The sequence below is a fragment of the Vicia villosa genome, linkage group LG2 (assembly GCF_029867415.1).
Source record: "Vicia villosa cultivar HV-30 ecotype Madison, WI linkage group LG2, Vvil1.0, whole genome shotgun sequence".
NCBI classification, from domain to species: domain Eukaryota; kingdom Viridiplantae; phylum Streptophyta; class Magnoliopsida; order Fabales; family Fabaceae; genus Vicia; species Vicia villosa.
This window is the reverse complement of record NC_081181.1, coordinates 172004563-172022844: the sequence shown is the minus strand read 5'-3', so window position 1 is coordinate 172022844 and position 18282 is coordinate 172004563. Positions and strand designations below refer to the sequence as shown.

The window sequence follows — 18282 nt, the reverse complement described above, 5'->3', positions numbered from 1 at the left end:
CTTCAGACCCCCAGCTATATAGACCAACCCTGGTAAAATCCATTAGTAGACGAAGATACATAAAGTTAACAGTATTACCAGTGCTATCTGGGAACAAAACGTTCCCAATTAGCAGGAGTAGATAGCACCTAGTTTTTTGAAGTATGGTCTCTTGGGGAGACGCATCATCCAAGTGAAACCGATCATAATACTGCTTTAACCTCTTAAGGTTAACACCTTGCCCCCTAGCACCAACTGCTCCCTCTATCAAGTCTATGCCAATTGCCTGAAAGCATAAGGAATTCGCCTGCATGACACAGCCATTAATTGCCTTACCGTCAACTGGAAGGCCTAGCAACATATGAACGTCCTCCAGGGTGATGGTGCACTCCCTTGTTGGAAGATGGAAGGTGTGTGTCTCCGGCCTCCAGCGTTCCAGCAAAGCAAGAACAAATTTGTGGTCAATAGAAGACTCGGCGATTCTACTAATGGGTCCGAAACCAGCAACGTCCAAGTATGGTCTAATGCGGTCGTCCGGAGCTATGGTCGAGTGACTGCGAGTGCGAAAACGTTGAGCGTTCTGAAAATAGTATGCATGCCAAAAAAATTCAGTTAGTTAATCACAGACAGTTGCATGATATTAATGTAATAATAAAATACTTACAAAGGCAGCGATGTTCCCGGGGGTTCCTCTGTGTGTATCACCCATTGTTAGGAGAGACATGGTTGTAGGAAGAAAATTTGGAAGTTGATTGCAATAGGATTGTTGTGAGAGTAGATGAGTGAAAATGATGCGAATTCTGCAGAGTTCTAAGTGGTTTATATACTCATGAGGCAAAAAAGGTAACAAGTTGCATGCTGGACATGTCAACACTTCCATAGTTGCTAGGTGTTGCTTCTGCAGAAATTGTTGGCATGCATGCAGGCCAACTTTCGGTGACAAGACATGGTGACATGCATGCAGCTCATAACTAGGTGACAGCTCGGGTAGCATGCATGCAGTAGTAGGAAGAATCGTGCCAGGAATCTTATCAGGAATCGGTTCAGAAAATGATTCAGACGCATGCTAGGTTACAATAACTCGTTTCGGACGCATGCAGGTGGGGACCATGTGTGACCAGGAGGGGTCCACCTATAGTACATATGCGCCAAATGATTTGGCTTTTTTTTTAAAATTCCTTCTTATGAATACAAAAAGAAAGAAATGTAAAGGGAGTAAAGCGAAAGTCTTTTTTTCTAAGTTAGGATTAGGGGCGTACATAGGCGTGGGTCGATCCATGAACCTATTAATCTAAATCGAATCAACTCATAAATTATTTTAATCCGTTCATTTACGGATATATCCAATTCAACCCGTAACAATTGCATATAATTTTGGTTCGAGTATTGGGTTTGAGTTTTACAACTCGTAGACCCGTTGACCCAATCCATTGATGTTATATTAGTAATTTTTTTATATTATTATTATTTTTAATCGAAATATAAAATTACTATATTAGTACTAACCATAATTTTTTCAAAAAAGCTTTATTCTTCACCAATAATACTACTAAATAAATGGGTTTACGTAATTCTAAGACTAAATGTTGTTTTTTTTTTGTATCATTTCCAACTTACGTATTTTATAAAAATTAATGTGTCCTGTAGAATTTTATACTATTATCTAGTGTTATGTCATGTTGATAAATATTATTAGATATTATATTATGTGCTTCATCCATTTTGTGTGTTAGAAATGAGTATAAATATATTGAATTGTGTTACAATATTTTTAAATTGAAAAAATATATTATTTTTTAATTTGAAACACAACTCACGAATCCAACTCAATCCAACCCATAAATGAACGAGTCGGTTCGGATTAGTTTTGATAGTAAAATTGTTGGTTGGACAGGAAACCCTATCCATTGAAGTTTGAACGGGTTGGGTAGCAGGTTAGGCCAAACCCGATTAAACCCAACCCATGTACACCCATAGTTAGGATCTCTCAATTTTTTTATATTTTAATTTTATGTGTAAATATCACACATATTTAAGACATATAATATATATTTAATCATTATTTAAATTTATATACACAAAATTATAATAATAAAATTTTCCATTTTTATAAGAAATTGAGAGATCCATACCCTTTTTTTCAACAATACAATTTGATTATTCTTTAAAAAGTAAAATTAACTGTAAAAATGCATTCATGATAAATGGATGTAATTTGACCACAATAAAATTTAAATAATTAAATTTAAAGATTATAGTTAAATGATATTGACCAAAATATAATTATAATAATTAATTATCAAATACACCTTCTGATAATTATTATAAGTAATAAAAAAAGGGTTTTTCTAACCTATGCAACCTTGCATAGGATAAGAGACAATTAATACACCACTTTTTAAAAATAAATTACCATATTTATATTTATTTATGTTCATCCATTAGTTGGGTAGGAGAGAGAAAATATAAAAGATTACTTTTCATCGGAAAAATAATTAATATGATAATTTATATGGAAAGAAATAGTTTATTAATTGCCCTTATCCTATGCAATGTTGCATAGGTTAGAAAAACCCATAAAAAAATTAGGTTCATTGAATAATTAATGTATCTTATATATAATAATAATCAAATACATCATTTATTCAATTAATCTAAAAAAATTTTGTTGCTTATAATAATGACGGAAGAATATACACGCTATTATGTGAATGAATGAACACTATAAAATCAAGAGTAAAATCAATAAAAATACTCGCACAAAAAACACAAAAATGAATCAATATATGTCTTTCTTGTTGTCGCTTCTTTTATTATGTGTTGCTTCCTCGAATTCAATTTCAAACAAAGTTGTTGAAGTAGATGTCATTTGCAAAGAAGCCTCAAATCCTTCCTATTGTTCAAATCTTCTCAACTCAAAGCCAGGAGGAGCAAAAGATGCTAGTCTTGTTGATTTTGCAGATTACATGATTGATGGGCTTATTGACAATTCAACCAACACGGATATGCTAATATCCATATTGATTGATAAAATTGGTGATAATTATACTGAAATAAACTATTACTATCGTTGTAAAGTAAATATTCTTAGCGTTGATGGCATCATTGCTAGACTTGTGATTGCAGAAAAAGATCTAACACTTAAACATTATCCAGCCATGATCAAAGGTATACGTGATGTTATGGATAAAATTCTTCAATGTCGTGATAGTCTACGTCAACATAAAACGAGTCCATTAGTCGCCCAAAATGTTGATGTTCTTCAACAAAGTGGTCAAGTGCTTCAAATTATATCAAAATATATAAATCGTGGATAGTCAATTGTAAGGGTGGTGATTTTATGAGTAACCCAACAAAATATTGTGATAATAAATGGATGAATACTATGTAGTTTTGATTCAATAGTATGAGATTATAGTTAAAATCAAAATTTAAAGTAACCCAACAAAATATTGTGATAATAAATGGATGAATACTATGGGTTTTCCTATTCCTTCTCTTCTTTCACATTCTCTTCTTCTTTCCTCAAACAAATTCTGATTTTTTTTTTGTTCTACAATGATGTGTTAAGCCAAAAAAGGCTTAAGTTCCTCATTTAAAAGATGGAAAGACTATAATACCCCTTACACTTCATTTAGTCAATTATCTCACAATTAGACTAAATAATATGACTAGTACTAATTATCCTCTAATGACTTCTTCAATTAAATTATTAATAGTGATTAGATGATAATTATACCAGATATTACAGTATGGCTCTTGAGCATTATTGAATTTGCTCATGGTTGTATCTAATTGTAATGTTAACACAGGCCACGCTAACTTGCTTAATCATACAGTATGGTAGAGTTATTTAGCTCTTTGATCACTCCACATGTGAAAACCTTTACAATAGGTGCCTTATCTTGCTTAATATTTTTCATCTAAAGTAGAAGGCTCAAAAGTAATCCTTCAGTCACATCGACCACCAAAATTACTGTTGTTGGTATTCTAGAGGTGGTATGTGATAAATTATGGTGTTGCAGTATTCTGCAGAGGAAAACTGGTTTTAGTCACTTTTTGCACTATACTTCCACTGGTGGAAGATATGCTTACTTTTTTCACTATACTTCCACTGGTGGAAGATATGCTTTAAAACTACTATTTTATTGAATTCACCACCAACTACTATATCTTTCTTAGCATTACAAAGCCTTTATATAGGCTTGAATAAAAAAAGACATAGAATGCAATAAGATGATAATTAAGATGAGGACTCTTGGTTCTCTCAATCTTAATTTTACAACTCTAACATAACTCTAAATAAAGACAATAATTAGAATTTGATGGTTGCAATTCTCTCATAATTCTTACTAAAGCCAGTGGTGGTTACAACACATTAATTTTAACACCCCCCTTAATGTGTTGCTCTTTAACTCCCATTGCTTCTCTAAGTTGTTGAAATCTTCCTCTTGGTAGTGCTTTAGTAAAAATGTCCGCAAGCTGCTCTTGTGAACTACAGAACACTAACTGCACATCGCCATCTTCGATCACACTTCGAATGAAGTGGTGCTTTATATTAATATGTCTTGTTCGACTGTGGAAAACGGGATTCTTTGCCATGGCTATTGCTGATTTATTGTCACAGTGAAGCAACAGACTTTCTTCTTGCTTTTCTCCGATATCTTCAAGTATTCTTCTCAACCACAATGATTGTTGTGTAGCCAAACCAGCTGCCAAATATTCTGCTTCAGCTGAAGATTGCGCTACAGTGTCTTGTTTCTTCGAACACCAAGAAATTACTCCTGAACCTAGGCTGAACATATAACCAGAAGTGCTTTTCATGTCATCAATACTTCCAGCCCAATCACTATCACAATAGCCTTTAATTTCGAGTTTAGAATTTTTTTCAAACCTGATCCCATGCTCCATGGTTCCCATGACATACCTTAGAACTCGTTTTGCTGCTCCAAGATGTAAATGACTTGGTTTACTCATGTACCTTGAGAGTAAACTAGCAGCGAACATTAAGTCGGGTCGTGTAGCTGTTAGATAAAACAAGCTTCCAACCAAACTTCTATACATGCTTGCATCTACTAATCTTCCACCATCTTCCTTTTTTAATTTTTCATTCACCACTAAAGGAATATTAACAGGTTTGCAGCCATTCATGCCAAACTTTTTCAAAATATTTTCAGCATATCTCCTTTGACAAATAAAGACTCCATATTCATATTGGTAAACCTCAATACCAAGAAAATGATGCAGCAAGCCAAGATCACTCATCTCATATTTTTTCATCATTTCTATTTTAAAATTTTCAACCATTTTCTTGTTGTTACCCGTATACACCAAATCATCAACATAAAGGGCAACAAGAAGGATATCATCTTTACCTTGATGCTTCACATACAAGGTATGCTCACTCTGACTTCTTTGAAATCCTTGTGGAATGAAGTAGCTGTCAATTTCACTATACCATGCTCTAGGGGCTTGTTTCAACCCATAGAGAGCTTTCTTCAACTTGTAAACTTTTTCTTCTTGGCCTTTAGTCACAAAGCCTTGAGGTTGCTGCACATATACCTCTTCTTTTAATTCTCCATTCAGGAAAGCTGACTTCACATCAAGTTGGTACAGGTTCCACCCTTCCTGAGCTGCTAATGCAATAACTGTTCGTATAGTATCCAATCTTGCAACTGGGGCAAAAGTTTCACTATAGTCAATTCTAAGCTGTTGTGCATAGCCTTTTACTACCAATCTAGCCTTGGCTCTTTGAATTGACCCATCTTGATCATGCTTTAATTTGTACACCCACTTTACTCTAATAGCTTCTTTGTCATTTGGCTTTTCAACTAGCTGCCATGTTTTGTTTTTCTCAATGGCATTTATCTCTTCTTGCATCGCATTCCTCCAAACATCTTCTTTGATTGCTTCATCAAAATTTTCTGGTTCCACAACACAATAGTTGCATCTTGCATAAATATTACTCAAATCCTTCAATTTTATTGGAGTTGAGATGGGAGATGATGAACTTGAACTTGGTGAACTTGGAGAGGATGAGGAACTTGGTGTACATGGAGCTGGTTGCTCATTCTCAGCTGCTAAATTTTGTTGTTGTAATATGATTGCAGGGATTGTTTTCTCCTTCATTTTGTCTTCTTCCGAATTCCAAGAAGCATTCTCATCAAATACAACATCCCGACTAATGATCACCTTGTTTGTCTTCAAGTTGTAAAGTCTATAGCCCTTTGACATGGAACTATAGCCAATAAAGACACATCTTTCACTTGTTTCTTCCAGCTTTGTCCTCTTTTATTTTGGAATTTGAGCATAGCAAACACATCCAAAAATTTTAAGATGGTTCACCGACGGTGTTCTTCCACTCCAGGCTTCAAATGGAGTCTTTTGCCACACGGCCTTTGTTGGACACCTGTTCATCAAATACACAACAGTGTTAACGGCCTCGGGCCAAAAGGTTTTAGGTAAACCTTTCTCAAGTAGCATAGATTTCGCCATCTCCATCACAATTTGGTTCTTTCTTTCAGATACACCATTTTGCTGAGGTGTATAGCCAATAGTGAGTTGTCTTTCAACACCTTCATCTTCACAAAATTTGTGAAATTCATTTGAGGTGTACTCCTTCCCTCGATCACTTCTCAGCATCTTTATAAATCTGCCACTTTGTTTTTCAACTAATGCTTTAAACTTCTTAAAGATTACAAACGCTTCAGATTTTTCTCTCATGAAATATACCCAAGTCATGCGGGTAAAGTCGTCAATAAACGAGATAAAGTACCTGTTTTTGCCATGAGACAAAGTATTCATAGGGCCACACACATCTGTGTGTATAAGTTCCAACACTTGTTTGGCTCAACTTGCACCTTCCTTTGGAAATGGTTGTCGGTGGTGTTTGCCAAGGACACATCCTCCACACACACACACACACACACACACACACACACCATATTTTTCTTCGATTCTTGGCAGCCCATACACCATCTTCTTTTGATAGAGTAACTTGAGACTTTCGTAATTCAAATGCCCAAGTCTCCTGTGCCATAAACACGAGTCATTCTCTTCTCTGGCCATCATGCTTACATTTTTCTCATAGTTGAAAGATAGTGGAAAGCTCCTGTTGCTAGTCATCTTCACAACGGAAACACTTCTTCTTTCTGAGTCAAAAATTCTGCACTCCCTATTCTCAAAGTTTAGAGAATAGCCGTGCTCTAGAAGTTGTCCAATGCTAAGCAAATTTTTGTCTAATTCTGGCACATAAAACGTGTCATGTATGACTTTGCTTCCTTGCTTCGTGGTGACTCCAATGCTTCCTTTCCCTTTCACTTCGACATGTTCTCCATTGCCCAATTTAACTTTCGAGCCGAATAAAGAATCGATCTTTATAAATGCTTCCTTTTGTCTGGTCATATGGTTGCTACAGCCGCTGTCCAAATCCCAAACATTTTCACCTTCTTAATGCAATGCTTTTTGACAAGCAAAAAACAAATTTCCTTCATCAGATTCTCCTTCTGTGTACGAAGCATGTTGCTGATTTGCAAGACGACAATCCTTTTGAAGGTGCCTGAATCTCTTGCAATTGTGACATTGCGGTTTACCTTTGTTCCAACAGTCCTTCTCGTCATGAGTGCCGCTGTTACAAATTTTGCACCATTTGTTTGATGCTTCATTCCATCTTCCGCCATTTGCGCCTCTTCCAGATCTGCCACGTGAGTTTCGACCTCTGCTTCTGCCTCTTCCAAATCTGCCACCTCTAGAAGACTCACTGTCATACCCCAAAATTTGCCCTCCATGTTCCATTCACAATGATTCAAGGTTCAAGATTCAGTGCCAAAGCTTTGCTCAAACAATCCCCAAGATCCACAGTCAACTGATTCAAACTTGAAGGTCAACTGCAATCAAAGCATGATTCAAACTATGATCATTGGTCAAACATCAAGTATAGAGGTGCATAACCATCATTTGATCAAAGATTGATCATGATTCCATTAATAGAAACTCAGAGATGAACAAATGCAAAAAGGTTCAAATTAGGGTTTCTTAGGAGAAAGTCAACCCAACTTTGACTGGGCATAACTTTCACATGGAACATCAAAAATTCCCCACTCAAAGCCTATTTTAAAGGAAATTGGATTCCCTACAACTTTGTCTCTCACAAGCCAGGGCTAGAAATGATTCATTTGAGAGATACAATGCAAAAGATTACAGGTCATTTTCAGGCATCCTTCAAAAGCAGTTTTTTCCCAAAGAGGATATGATCAAGATAAAAGCTCCAAATGAAAATTATATTCCAAAGTGGCTTATAGAGGACCTCTTGAGGTTTCCAAAAAGTATTAGAACTCTCTCATAGCTTAAAAATTGAGTGAGATGTGATCGATCAAAGTCGGGTGATTTTTGAGGACCAAATGTGAAAAAAAGAAGTTTCAAATTGAGAAATTTTACAAATGGGCCTATGTTTTACAACTCAAACTTGATCCACAAGTTACCCAAACCCCATGCCACAAATTTTACTTTCTATTTAATTAATATATAATTTTATTTCATTTTTTAATGATTTAAAATAAGTTAATTAAAAGAAAATCAAATGTTTTGTTGGAAAATATATTTTGGTGATTTCCAATTAATATTAATGACAAAATATATGGCAATTTTCGTGACAATTGGATTGAGAAAGAATAAGTGAGGTTTTGGCCAAAATAAAAAGATTATATTCAAAGAAAAAGTCAATTTCCACAAACTTGGAAAGATTGGATTCAAGAGTATTTTGGATTGTTTTAAGTGACCTAATTCACACCCTATAAGTACAAAACACGAGGCAAAGGATTAGGGGAGAAAAATTCTGCAGAAAAACGATCCTCAAGAACACAAGGAAGTCACCAAAAATTTCAAATCGGTTTTGGAGATTAAGGAAGAGTTAGAGGATTCTAAGGCTTGCTATACACTCCTTGGAGCATTCTGAATCGATTGGGATCATCACACGGCTTCAACACCCCCAGATTGTTCTCCATCGAGCCAAGGTATGAGGTTTCAAACTTTTGATCGGTTAGAGTAATCCACGCATGCTTATTGCAAATTAATTGTATATCATGATTGTTCTCAATGCTGTGATCGTTTCTGGGCAAGAAATTTATCGTTTGCGTGGTTCTATCGTGATTAGCCATTAGAGACCGTTTTCGAGTTTTTAGGGTTTGAATTGGGGGTTCTGCGTAGAAGTAAAATTAGGGCGTGAGAGTAGCTTGGTTGAACTCGCGAGATCAAAACGAAGAAGATAGGGGGGTCGCGCCATGTTTATGCATGAGTATGTGCTATTCGCTGTTTTGGTAGTTTAGTTTGCTACGGAAAATCTGTAGGGAATTCGTAGCTAATTATGCAGTGTGTTGCAGGTTTGGTCGAGGAATATGAATAGGTGTCATGGTATGGTTGGTCTGTTTGAATTTCGCGCTAATTTCCATTAGTTTTCGTTTTGATTACATATAAGGTGTTTGCTTCAATTTTTAAACAACTAACCACGTTAGTTGAAGTGGTTGACGCGCGCCCTGTTTATCCTCAGGGTCCAGGGTTCGATCCCTGGCCCTTTCACATATTTTGTTTAATTTTCTACGCATGATCCAGTGTACCTCAGCCTCAAATCTTCACAGTACACCCTCCCAATATGATCCTTAGATTCTGCCCTTAACTAGATCTGACGCCCCTGATTCCATGACCATACCATACACCCTAATTACAACCATATTGAATCAAAACCCTAATAAACACTTAATTTTAATTAATATAATTGTTTTAATTAAATTATTTTGATATATTTGTTAATAATAATTATTATTTTTATAAATAAATTATTATATGATATTTATATTAAAATACAATTTATTGTTCGTGCCGATTAAATCGATTAATCGCTATGGGCAATAATGATTTTAATTAAAATGTTTATTTAATTAAAATAAAATACAAATAATTTCTATTTAGTTAAATGGTTGCAACTATTTTATTAGTTGTGATGATTAACTTTCCTGCTTTCTAAATTCCAATTTGTTATTATTTATAATCGTGTTAACCGGTTATGAGAGGTAACAATACAAAACAAAATTCACAAAAATAATAAAATACAATAATCTGTTATTAGTGATAATCGAATCAATCGATTTGAATTGGTAATGGTACAAAACCCCTAATCTTTTGACTATGGTGATCAAACCCATTGATCATTGCGGTTAATTGTGCCAAATCAGGGTTGTACGCCCAAACCCTAAAATAATTCTAAAATCCATTCAAACTTCAAATTCAAAAATACAGATGTTTATCTACGACAGGCTATTCAAAGCCTTCAAACCTTCAAAACAAATTTCAAACCTCAAGGGCGTACAACCCGTCCCCCGAACTACGTTGACTCTGATTCTCCATAAGGAGATACGTAGGCACTTGGCAACAAGGCGAGTCCCCTTCCTCCATATTCTAATCATGTTCAATTATTTGCCTTAACCCTATTGACTGTCTGTCATCTTTCTTTATGTTAGTCATAAACCTTCATCTTTGCAATGTTAGCCTTTAGGAAAGGGTTGAGGGTGCCTAACACCTTCCCTCGACCTGAATATAGTATCTTACCCTGATCTCTAAACTGCGTAGGGTTTCCTATTCGCCCTTCAGAATAGGTGGCGACTCTAAAGTTAAAATTTTTAGGCAGGTTGCTACAGCTGGCGACCCTGCTGGGGATAACTATAACGGTGAATTACTATGCTCCTATAGGCTTTAGGCTTTGGCAGAGTTTAGGTTTGGCAACTTTTTAGGGTTTGGTTAACGCGCCTTTTTCAGGGTTTGTAATTATTTTTTATTTTTTTTTAATTTGTTTATTTATTTATTTTTATTTAAAAATATTTAATTATTCAGGATATGTTTATATTTGATCACTTATGTGAATACGTTTATATTTTTATTTCCTGCTATATTTTTATATACTGCTGGATATATTATGTAGTGTTAAAACCCTAAGTGTGGGAGTTAACTTTGAGACCAAAAGGGGACATGAATCGCCTTACGAGTCTCACTGATAACTCCACTCGGAGTGGGTTAGGTATTTGGAAAGGTCCGAAACGAAGCTTGACTTTGTGGAGGGCTGGACTGGATACTTAGCTGATCTCTCCGGGAACCTACCCCAAAAATTCGAACCTCATGGATAAAATGAGTTGTTCTAAAATCCGAAGAGACAAAAAGTCTCGGAGGCTACGAACGACCCCATGAGACCTTCTAGAACACCCCCTATTAAAAGGTTGGCTCCCAAGAGCCGCTACGTCGAACCTATGAACTTATGTGATTTGTGCTATATGTATATATTGTGTTGATCATTATTTTTATTATTTCTTTTTTCATTCATCATACATCATGTGCATTCTTGCATCATATTTTATTCAAAAAAAAAAAGAAAGGATATCATACACATCACGCATGGCATACACATCATTTTCATGACATTAAGAGAAGATTCCTCTTCTATCTCCAGAGCAAGGGACCATTGGGAAGGATAACCTAACATCCCGACCATACTATCAAACAAGATTTCAGCAGAAAAAATCAATGGATCAGTTGGAACAGAATCAAGCCGCCCTTCGTGAGGAAGTAGATCAACTGAAGGTCAGTGTGGAAGAGGTTAAAGGAGGTATGGCTCAGATGCTAGAATTCATGAAGGCCCTCCTAGACAAACAAGACAAGGCAAAAGAGGTTCAGTCTGGGGATACCCTGGTTCAGGATGAGATCCCTAACGACAAAAACCCGCTGCTAGGATTTGTTTCAGGCTTTGGCCCGGATAAGGACAAATCTCAGGCCCGATCTGTCAGAAGGGCTATCCAATTCCAAGAGAAAGGAGAGGCCTCTCAAGAAGGATTTGTCCCCACTCCACAAACAAAAGGGACAACCCGCACAGTACGCATTCCTGCTAGCAATGTCCCTAAGGACGATGATTACCTGGATCTACAATACGGAGTGCAAGAGGTGGACAACTCAGACCAAGTACCTCAGACACAACAGTCTATTCCTAACTCTAGGGAAGACTCCAAGGGTAGTGAACAAATCAAGGCGCTAGAAGAGAGACTAAAAGTGGTAGAAGGATACGATGTCTTTGACGTGAATACCTTCGAAATGAGTTTGGTCTCAGACTTGACTATCCCACACAAATTCAAGATTCCCGACTTCGAGAAATACAAAGGGCTCACGTGCCCGAGGAATCACTTGCGCATGTATGTGCGAAAAATGGCGGCTTATGCTCACGACCAAAAACTGATGATACACTTCTTTCAAGAAAGTTTAAGCGGAGCATCTATTGACTGGTATATGCAACTGGAGAAATCCTATATCAGAAGCTGGAATGATCTGGCTAACACATTCTTGAAGCAGTACAAGTACAACTTGGACATGGCACCCAATCGGATGCAATTACAAAACATGTCACAGAAGAAGGATGAATCATTCAAGGAGTATGCCCAAAGGTGGAGGGAAATGGCTTCTCGAGTCCAACCTCCCCTAATGGAAAAAGAACTGGTGGACATATTTATGAGCACCTTGCAAGGACCATACTACGACAAGATGGTCGGAAGCATATCTTCAGGGTTCTCGGACCTGGTAGTCATTGGTGAGAGAATTGAAAATGGAATCAAGAATGGGAAGATACAAGGGGCACCCTCAGGTTCCTACCCTCCAAAGAAGTCATATGACGCAAAGAAGGAATCCAACATTGTGGGGGCAGTCATGGGTAATCAGACTCCAGTATCACAACAAAGGGATCAGCAAAAGCAACAGGCTGGCCAGCGCACCTGGAGGTCCAAGCCGAAACGATCATTCACTCCGTTGTACATGCCATTGGCTCAAGCTTTGCAACGTTTGCTCAGTCAGAACCTGATAACTCTGCTACCTCCATACTCAGCTCCGGCTAACCCCGCTCCCGGGTACAAGCATCATGCTAGGTGCGCTTATCATTCAGATAGTCCTGGTCATGATACAGAGGATTGTGGGCCGTTGAAGCACAAGATCCAAGATTTGATTGAAGAAGGGCTCATTGAGTTCGAAGATCCTAGCAAGTCTAACACCATAGGTGGCTAGAAGGAGGATTTCTTAGATCATTAGTTTTGTTTCCATTCGCAATTTCTTTCCGTTTGTTTAAACATTAGTCTTATGACATATGCTATGTACTTTTAAAAAAATCATTAATGCATTGCTTACGTTTGTCTTGATTCATTCCTAGTGTTCTCACTATATTTAAAATTGTGTTTTTACTTGGTTTTCTTCTTTGTGATATTCAACTCTCGATCAAAGTCATACACCTTTTGAGGGAGAATGACGAAAACGATACACAATTTCATATACTACGCTTTCGAACAGACCGTGTTGACGATGTACAGGCATTGTTTCAATTCCTAAATAACGGAGATATAAGGATGTTAATCCCTTGTCAACCCCTTTGAGCCTAAAGAAGTAGGAGTTTTCCTTCGTATAAAATAAAATCCTTGATACATAACCTGGGGTAGGGTAGTTGCTCAGTTAACTTAATTATTCCAAGTTGTTCCTTTGAACATAATCACCGACGGTTCCCCGCGTCATCAATAATTTGGCAGTCAATATCCGCAAAGCAAAAAGCATTACAAAGGCCCGCTAAGTCAAAACCTATTAATGAGACTTAGGCAAAATTGGGGCATCCCGCTGACTGTAGTTTTAAAACAAACAGTTCAGGCAAAAGTTAGGGATAATAAAGTCGAAAAAAGGGTTACTATGTACCTTCGACAAAAGGAAAATACTACAAAAAAGGAGAATGACTGCCTTTGCAGATAAACCTTTGGTTTTTGAACCATTATAAATGTCAATGTCACAATTCCCAAACTCTTTTGGAGACTAAATGCATAGCTAACTGAGCATAGGACTGGAGAACATCACGAAGATTGGGATGGGTACAAATAAACTTTGAGCCTTTATCTTTTGTTTCTTTAAACCGTGAACCAGGCCACATTACAACCTTTAAAAGTCCTAACTGAAGCATGGTTAGTTCGAAAGCATAGCGTTACTAAAAGTATCCTGACTCCTTAAGGTCTACTATAACTCTTGAGTTGATATCACTTTCTTACAAAAAAAAAAACTTTGTTTTACTCAAAAAAAAATGTTTTCAAACTTTCAAGACAGACGTATGCATTTGCATTTCATTATAAAGTACACTTGTCTATATAGATTTAAAGGTTAACATCAGGGAGAAGTTGCATGGGGCATGGTTAATGTCTAAAAATCCTACTGACTGACGAAGTAGCTTTTAAAAGCTTGTCAAAAGAAGAAGCATCTCTCACACATGACTGAGATAGCTGAAATGCACACGGGGCATAACTCGTCATTTATCCCATTTACATGGGGCAATCAAATCAAGATCCATGGAATCTCTCAAAGACGCTGAATAGCCCATGGGGCAAGCCCATTACCTGGGGGCACGTTGCAAAGGTCTCTCAGTATCAGATGATGTCAATGCCACTCTCACATCCTTTCCAGGAACCTTTTTAGGATATTTCTCAATCTGTCCATATAGTCTTCTTTAAGACGTGTTCAAATACTTCTTACCCTTTCTAGGAACCTTTTCCAAAAAGTCTTTTAAAAACCCGCCTTCTTATCCTTTCTATTTTCAAACCCTTTCAGACAGTCTTCTCTAAGATATATTCATTTCCAAGAACCTTTTCTAGGTAATCTTCTGTAAGACATCTCTTAACTTTTTTAGTTAGTCTTTTTTAGACATGTTCAAAACTTCACTTATGCTTCCAAAAACCTTATCAAACTTTGTTCAAAGTACCGAGTCTTCTCTAAGACAGTTTACCATCCTTTCTAGGGCGATCTTCTTCAAGATGAGTTTCCTAAGTTTTGTTTAAAACCCCACATTCCATAAAACATTATTTATCCTCTATAGGAATCTTTTTGACCCTCTACACAAACATATCCCTTTGAGCTTTGTTTAAAGCACAATCTTGTTTAAGACAATTTCCCATTCTTTCCAAGGACCTCTTCAGGTAATCTTATAAAAGACAGCATCTCATTCTGAGTACCCAGCAAATCACTATCCGTCAGGCGCGGCCAAAACGCATGACTCAGCATCTGCTTCATATTCAAACCAACACTTAGCATGAAGGAGACCTCTAAACTGGCCTAATCAAATACGATCATTCCTGATAAGGACCCTTAGATGGGGAGACCACGTTCAGAGGGTTTTCCTAGAACAGGGGCATACAATCCTATTGACTGGGGGGCATATCTTTCAAGAATTCAAACACTGGGGCAATACATATCTGGAAAAACATGGTGAAATTCGAGTTCCCTCGAAAGGTCCCTCCTTCAGATTAAGGGGCACGTCTCTCAAAATTTCTGATAATCGGGAAATCACACTAGCATCATACAAAAAGCATTGTTGCATATTTGATCTTCTCACGCCTGTACTATTCACATCCCGCATTGTGGGATAGGCATACATGCATAACTCTCATTGAGAGTCGCATTACATGACACATGCATCATGGCATTGCATAAAACTAACGCTACCTTTGCAGGTCACTTCATAGTCAAAAGGATGTTATCATCCAATTACAGTACAGATGCGATCGTATCCACGATTCAATCTCAACGCACACAGATACAATTCCAAATACCTCATTCCAAGTCTTTCTTCAAAGACAATCCAGAAGCAACCAAAGAATTTCTTACCTCTCCAGGTAGTTTTGTCCAAGACAATTATCCTAATCTTTCCAAGCAGTCTTGCTTAAGACATATCCTAACCTTTCTAGGTAGTTTTGTTTAAAAACATTCCACGCCCTCTATAGGAATCTTTCTAGATAGTTTTGTTTAAAACGTATCGTATCCTTTATAGGAATCTCTCTAGATAATTTTGTTTAAAATGTATCATTCCCTTTATAGGAACCTCTATAGGTAGTTTTGTTTAAAACGTTTCATGTCCTTTGTAGGAACCTTTCTAGGAAGTTTTGTTTAAAACGTTTCATGTCCTTTGTAGGAACCTTTCTAGGAAGTTTTGTTTAAAACATATCGTTCCCTTTATAGGAATCTTTCTAGATAGTTTTGTTTAAAACATATCGTTCTCTTTATAGGAACCTCCCTAGGTAATCTTGTTAAGATATCTCGTATCCTATCCAGGAGCCTTTCCAAGTGAGTCTTGTGTAAGACGTATTACATCCATTTCAAAACAAAAAAAAAACCTTTTCTAAGTCAGTCTTAAGACACATCATGCCTTTCTAGGTAGTCCTCTTAAAATATTTATCCAATCTTTTCTAAGATACACCTAGTTCTTTTATAGAACTCTTCAGTTAGTCTTCTCTAAGACATTCTTCCTAGGCATTGTTCAAAGCCTAAGTTTCTCCACAACAATCTTCAATACACCCTGTTCAGGAATCTCTTCAGGTAACCTTATGCAAATGGATGGCATCTATAAGCCCATCTCCCACAGATCTCCTTTCCGATGCAAGCAAATTTCGGGGCATTTCAGTGTCCAATCATCTTCTACCTCTTCAGGTTCAAGAAGATTGAACAGGGGCAGCTGTCATACCCCAAAATTTGCCCTCCATGTTCCATTCACAATGATTCAAGGTTCAAGATTCAGTGCCAAAGCTTTGCTCAAACAATCCCCAAGATCCACAGTCAACTGATTCAAACTTGAAGGTCAACTGCAATCAAAGCATGATTCAAACTATGATCATTGGTCAAACATCAAGTATAGAGGTGCATAACCATCATTTGATCAAAGATTGATCATGATTCCATTAATAGAAACTCAGAGATGAACAAATGCAAAAAGGTTCAAATTAGGGTTTCTTAGGAGAAAGTCAACCCAACTTTGATTGGGCATAACTTTCACATGGAACATCAAAAATTCCCCACTCAAAGCCTATTTTAAAGGAAATTGGATTCCCTACAACTTTGTCTCTCACAAGCCAGGGCTAGAAATGATTCATTTGAGAGATACAATGCAAAAGATTACAGGTCATTTTCAGGCATCCTTCAAAAGCAGTTTTTTCCCAAAGAGGATATGATCAAGATAAAAGCTCCAAATGAAAAGTATATTCCAAAGTGGCTTATAGAGGACCTCTTGAGGTTTCCAAAAAGTATTAGAACTCTCTCATAGCTTAAAAATTGAGTGAGATGTGATCGATCAAAGTCGGGTGATTTTTGAGGACCAAATGTGAAAAAAAGAAGTTTCAAATTGAGAAATTTTACAAATGGGCCTATGTTTTACAACTCAAACTTGATCCACAAGTTACCCAAACCCCATGCCACAAATTTTACTTTCTATTTAATTAATATATAATTTTATTTCATTTTTTAATGATTTAAAATAAGTTAATTAAAAGAAAATCAAATGTTTTGTTGGAAAATATATTTTGGTGATTTCCAATTAATATTAATGACAAAATATATGGCAATTTTCGTGACAATTGGATTGAGAAAGAATAAGTGAGGTTTTGGCCAAAATAGAAAGATTATATTCAAAGAAAAAGTCAATTTCCACAAACTTGGAAAGATTGGATTCAAGAGTATTTTGGATTGTTTTAAGTGACCTAATTCACACCCTATAAGTACAAAACACGAGGCAAAGGATTAGGGGAGAAAAATTCTGCAGAAAAACGATCCTCAAGAACACAAGGAAGTCACCAAAAATTTCAAATCGGTTTTGGAGATTAAGGAAGAGTTAGAGGATTCTAAGGCTTGCTATACACTCCTTGGAGCATTCTGAATCGATTGGGATCATCACACGGCTTCAACACCCCCAGATTGTTCTCCATCGAGCCAAGGTATGAGGTTTCAAACTTTTGATCGATTAGAGTAATCCACGCATGCTTATTGCAAATTAATTGTATATCATGATTGTTCTCAATGCTGTGATCGTTTCTGGGCAAGAAATTTATCGTTTGCGTGGTTCTATCGTGATTAGCCATTAGAGACCGTTTTCGAGTTTTTAGGGTTTGAATTGGGGGTTCTGCGTAGAAGTAAAATTAGGGCGTGAGAGTAGCTTGGTTGAACTCGCGAGATCAAAACGAAGAAGATAGGGGGGTCGCGCCATGTTTATGCATGAGTATGTGCTATTCGCTGTTTTGGTAGTTTAGTTTGCTACGGAAAATCTGTAGGGAATTCGTAGCTAATTATGCAGTGTGTTGCAGGTTTGGTCGAGGAAGATGAATAGGTGTCATGGTATGGTTGGTCTGTTTGAATTTCGCGCTAATTTCCATTAGTTTTCGTTTTGATTACATATAAGGTGTTTGCTTCAATTTTTAAACAACTAACCACGTTAGTTGA

At 36.7% G+C, this 18282-nt stretch overlaps 1 protein-coding gene across 1 annotated transcript; it reads left to right on the top strand.

The window, feature by feature from the left end:
- Positions 1–2753: 2753 nt before the first annotated feature.
- Positions 2754–3296, top strand: LOC131650654 (uncharacterized). The gene has a single exon (XM_058920360.1). It carries the CDS (start codon positions 2754–2756, stop codon positions 3294–3296), a length of 543 nt encoding a protein of 180 aa, XP_058776343.1.
- Positions 3297–18282: the final 14986 nt, after the last annotated feature.

Coding starts and splice junctions, on each gene's coding strand:
- LOC131650654 (XM_058920360.1), top strand. CDS start 2,754: ATGAATCAATATATGTCTTTCTTGTTGTCGCTTCTTTTATTATGTGTT.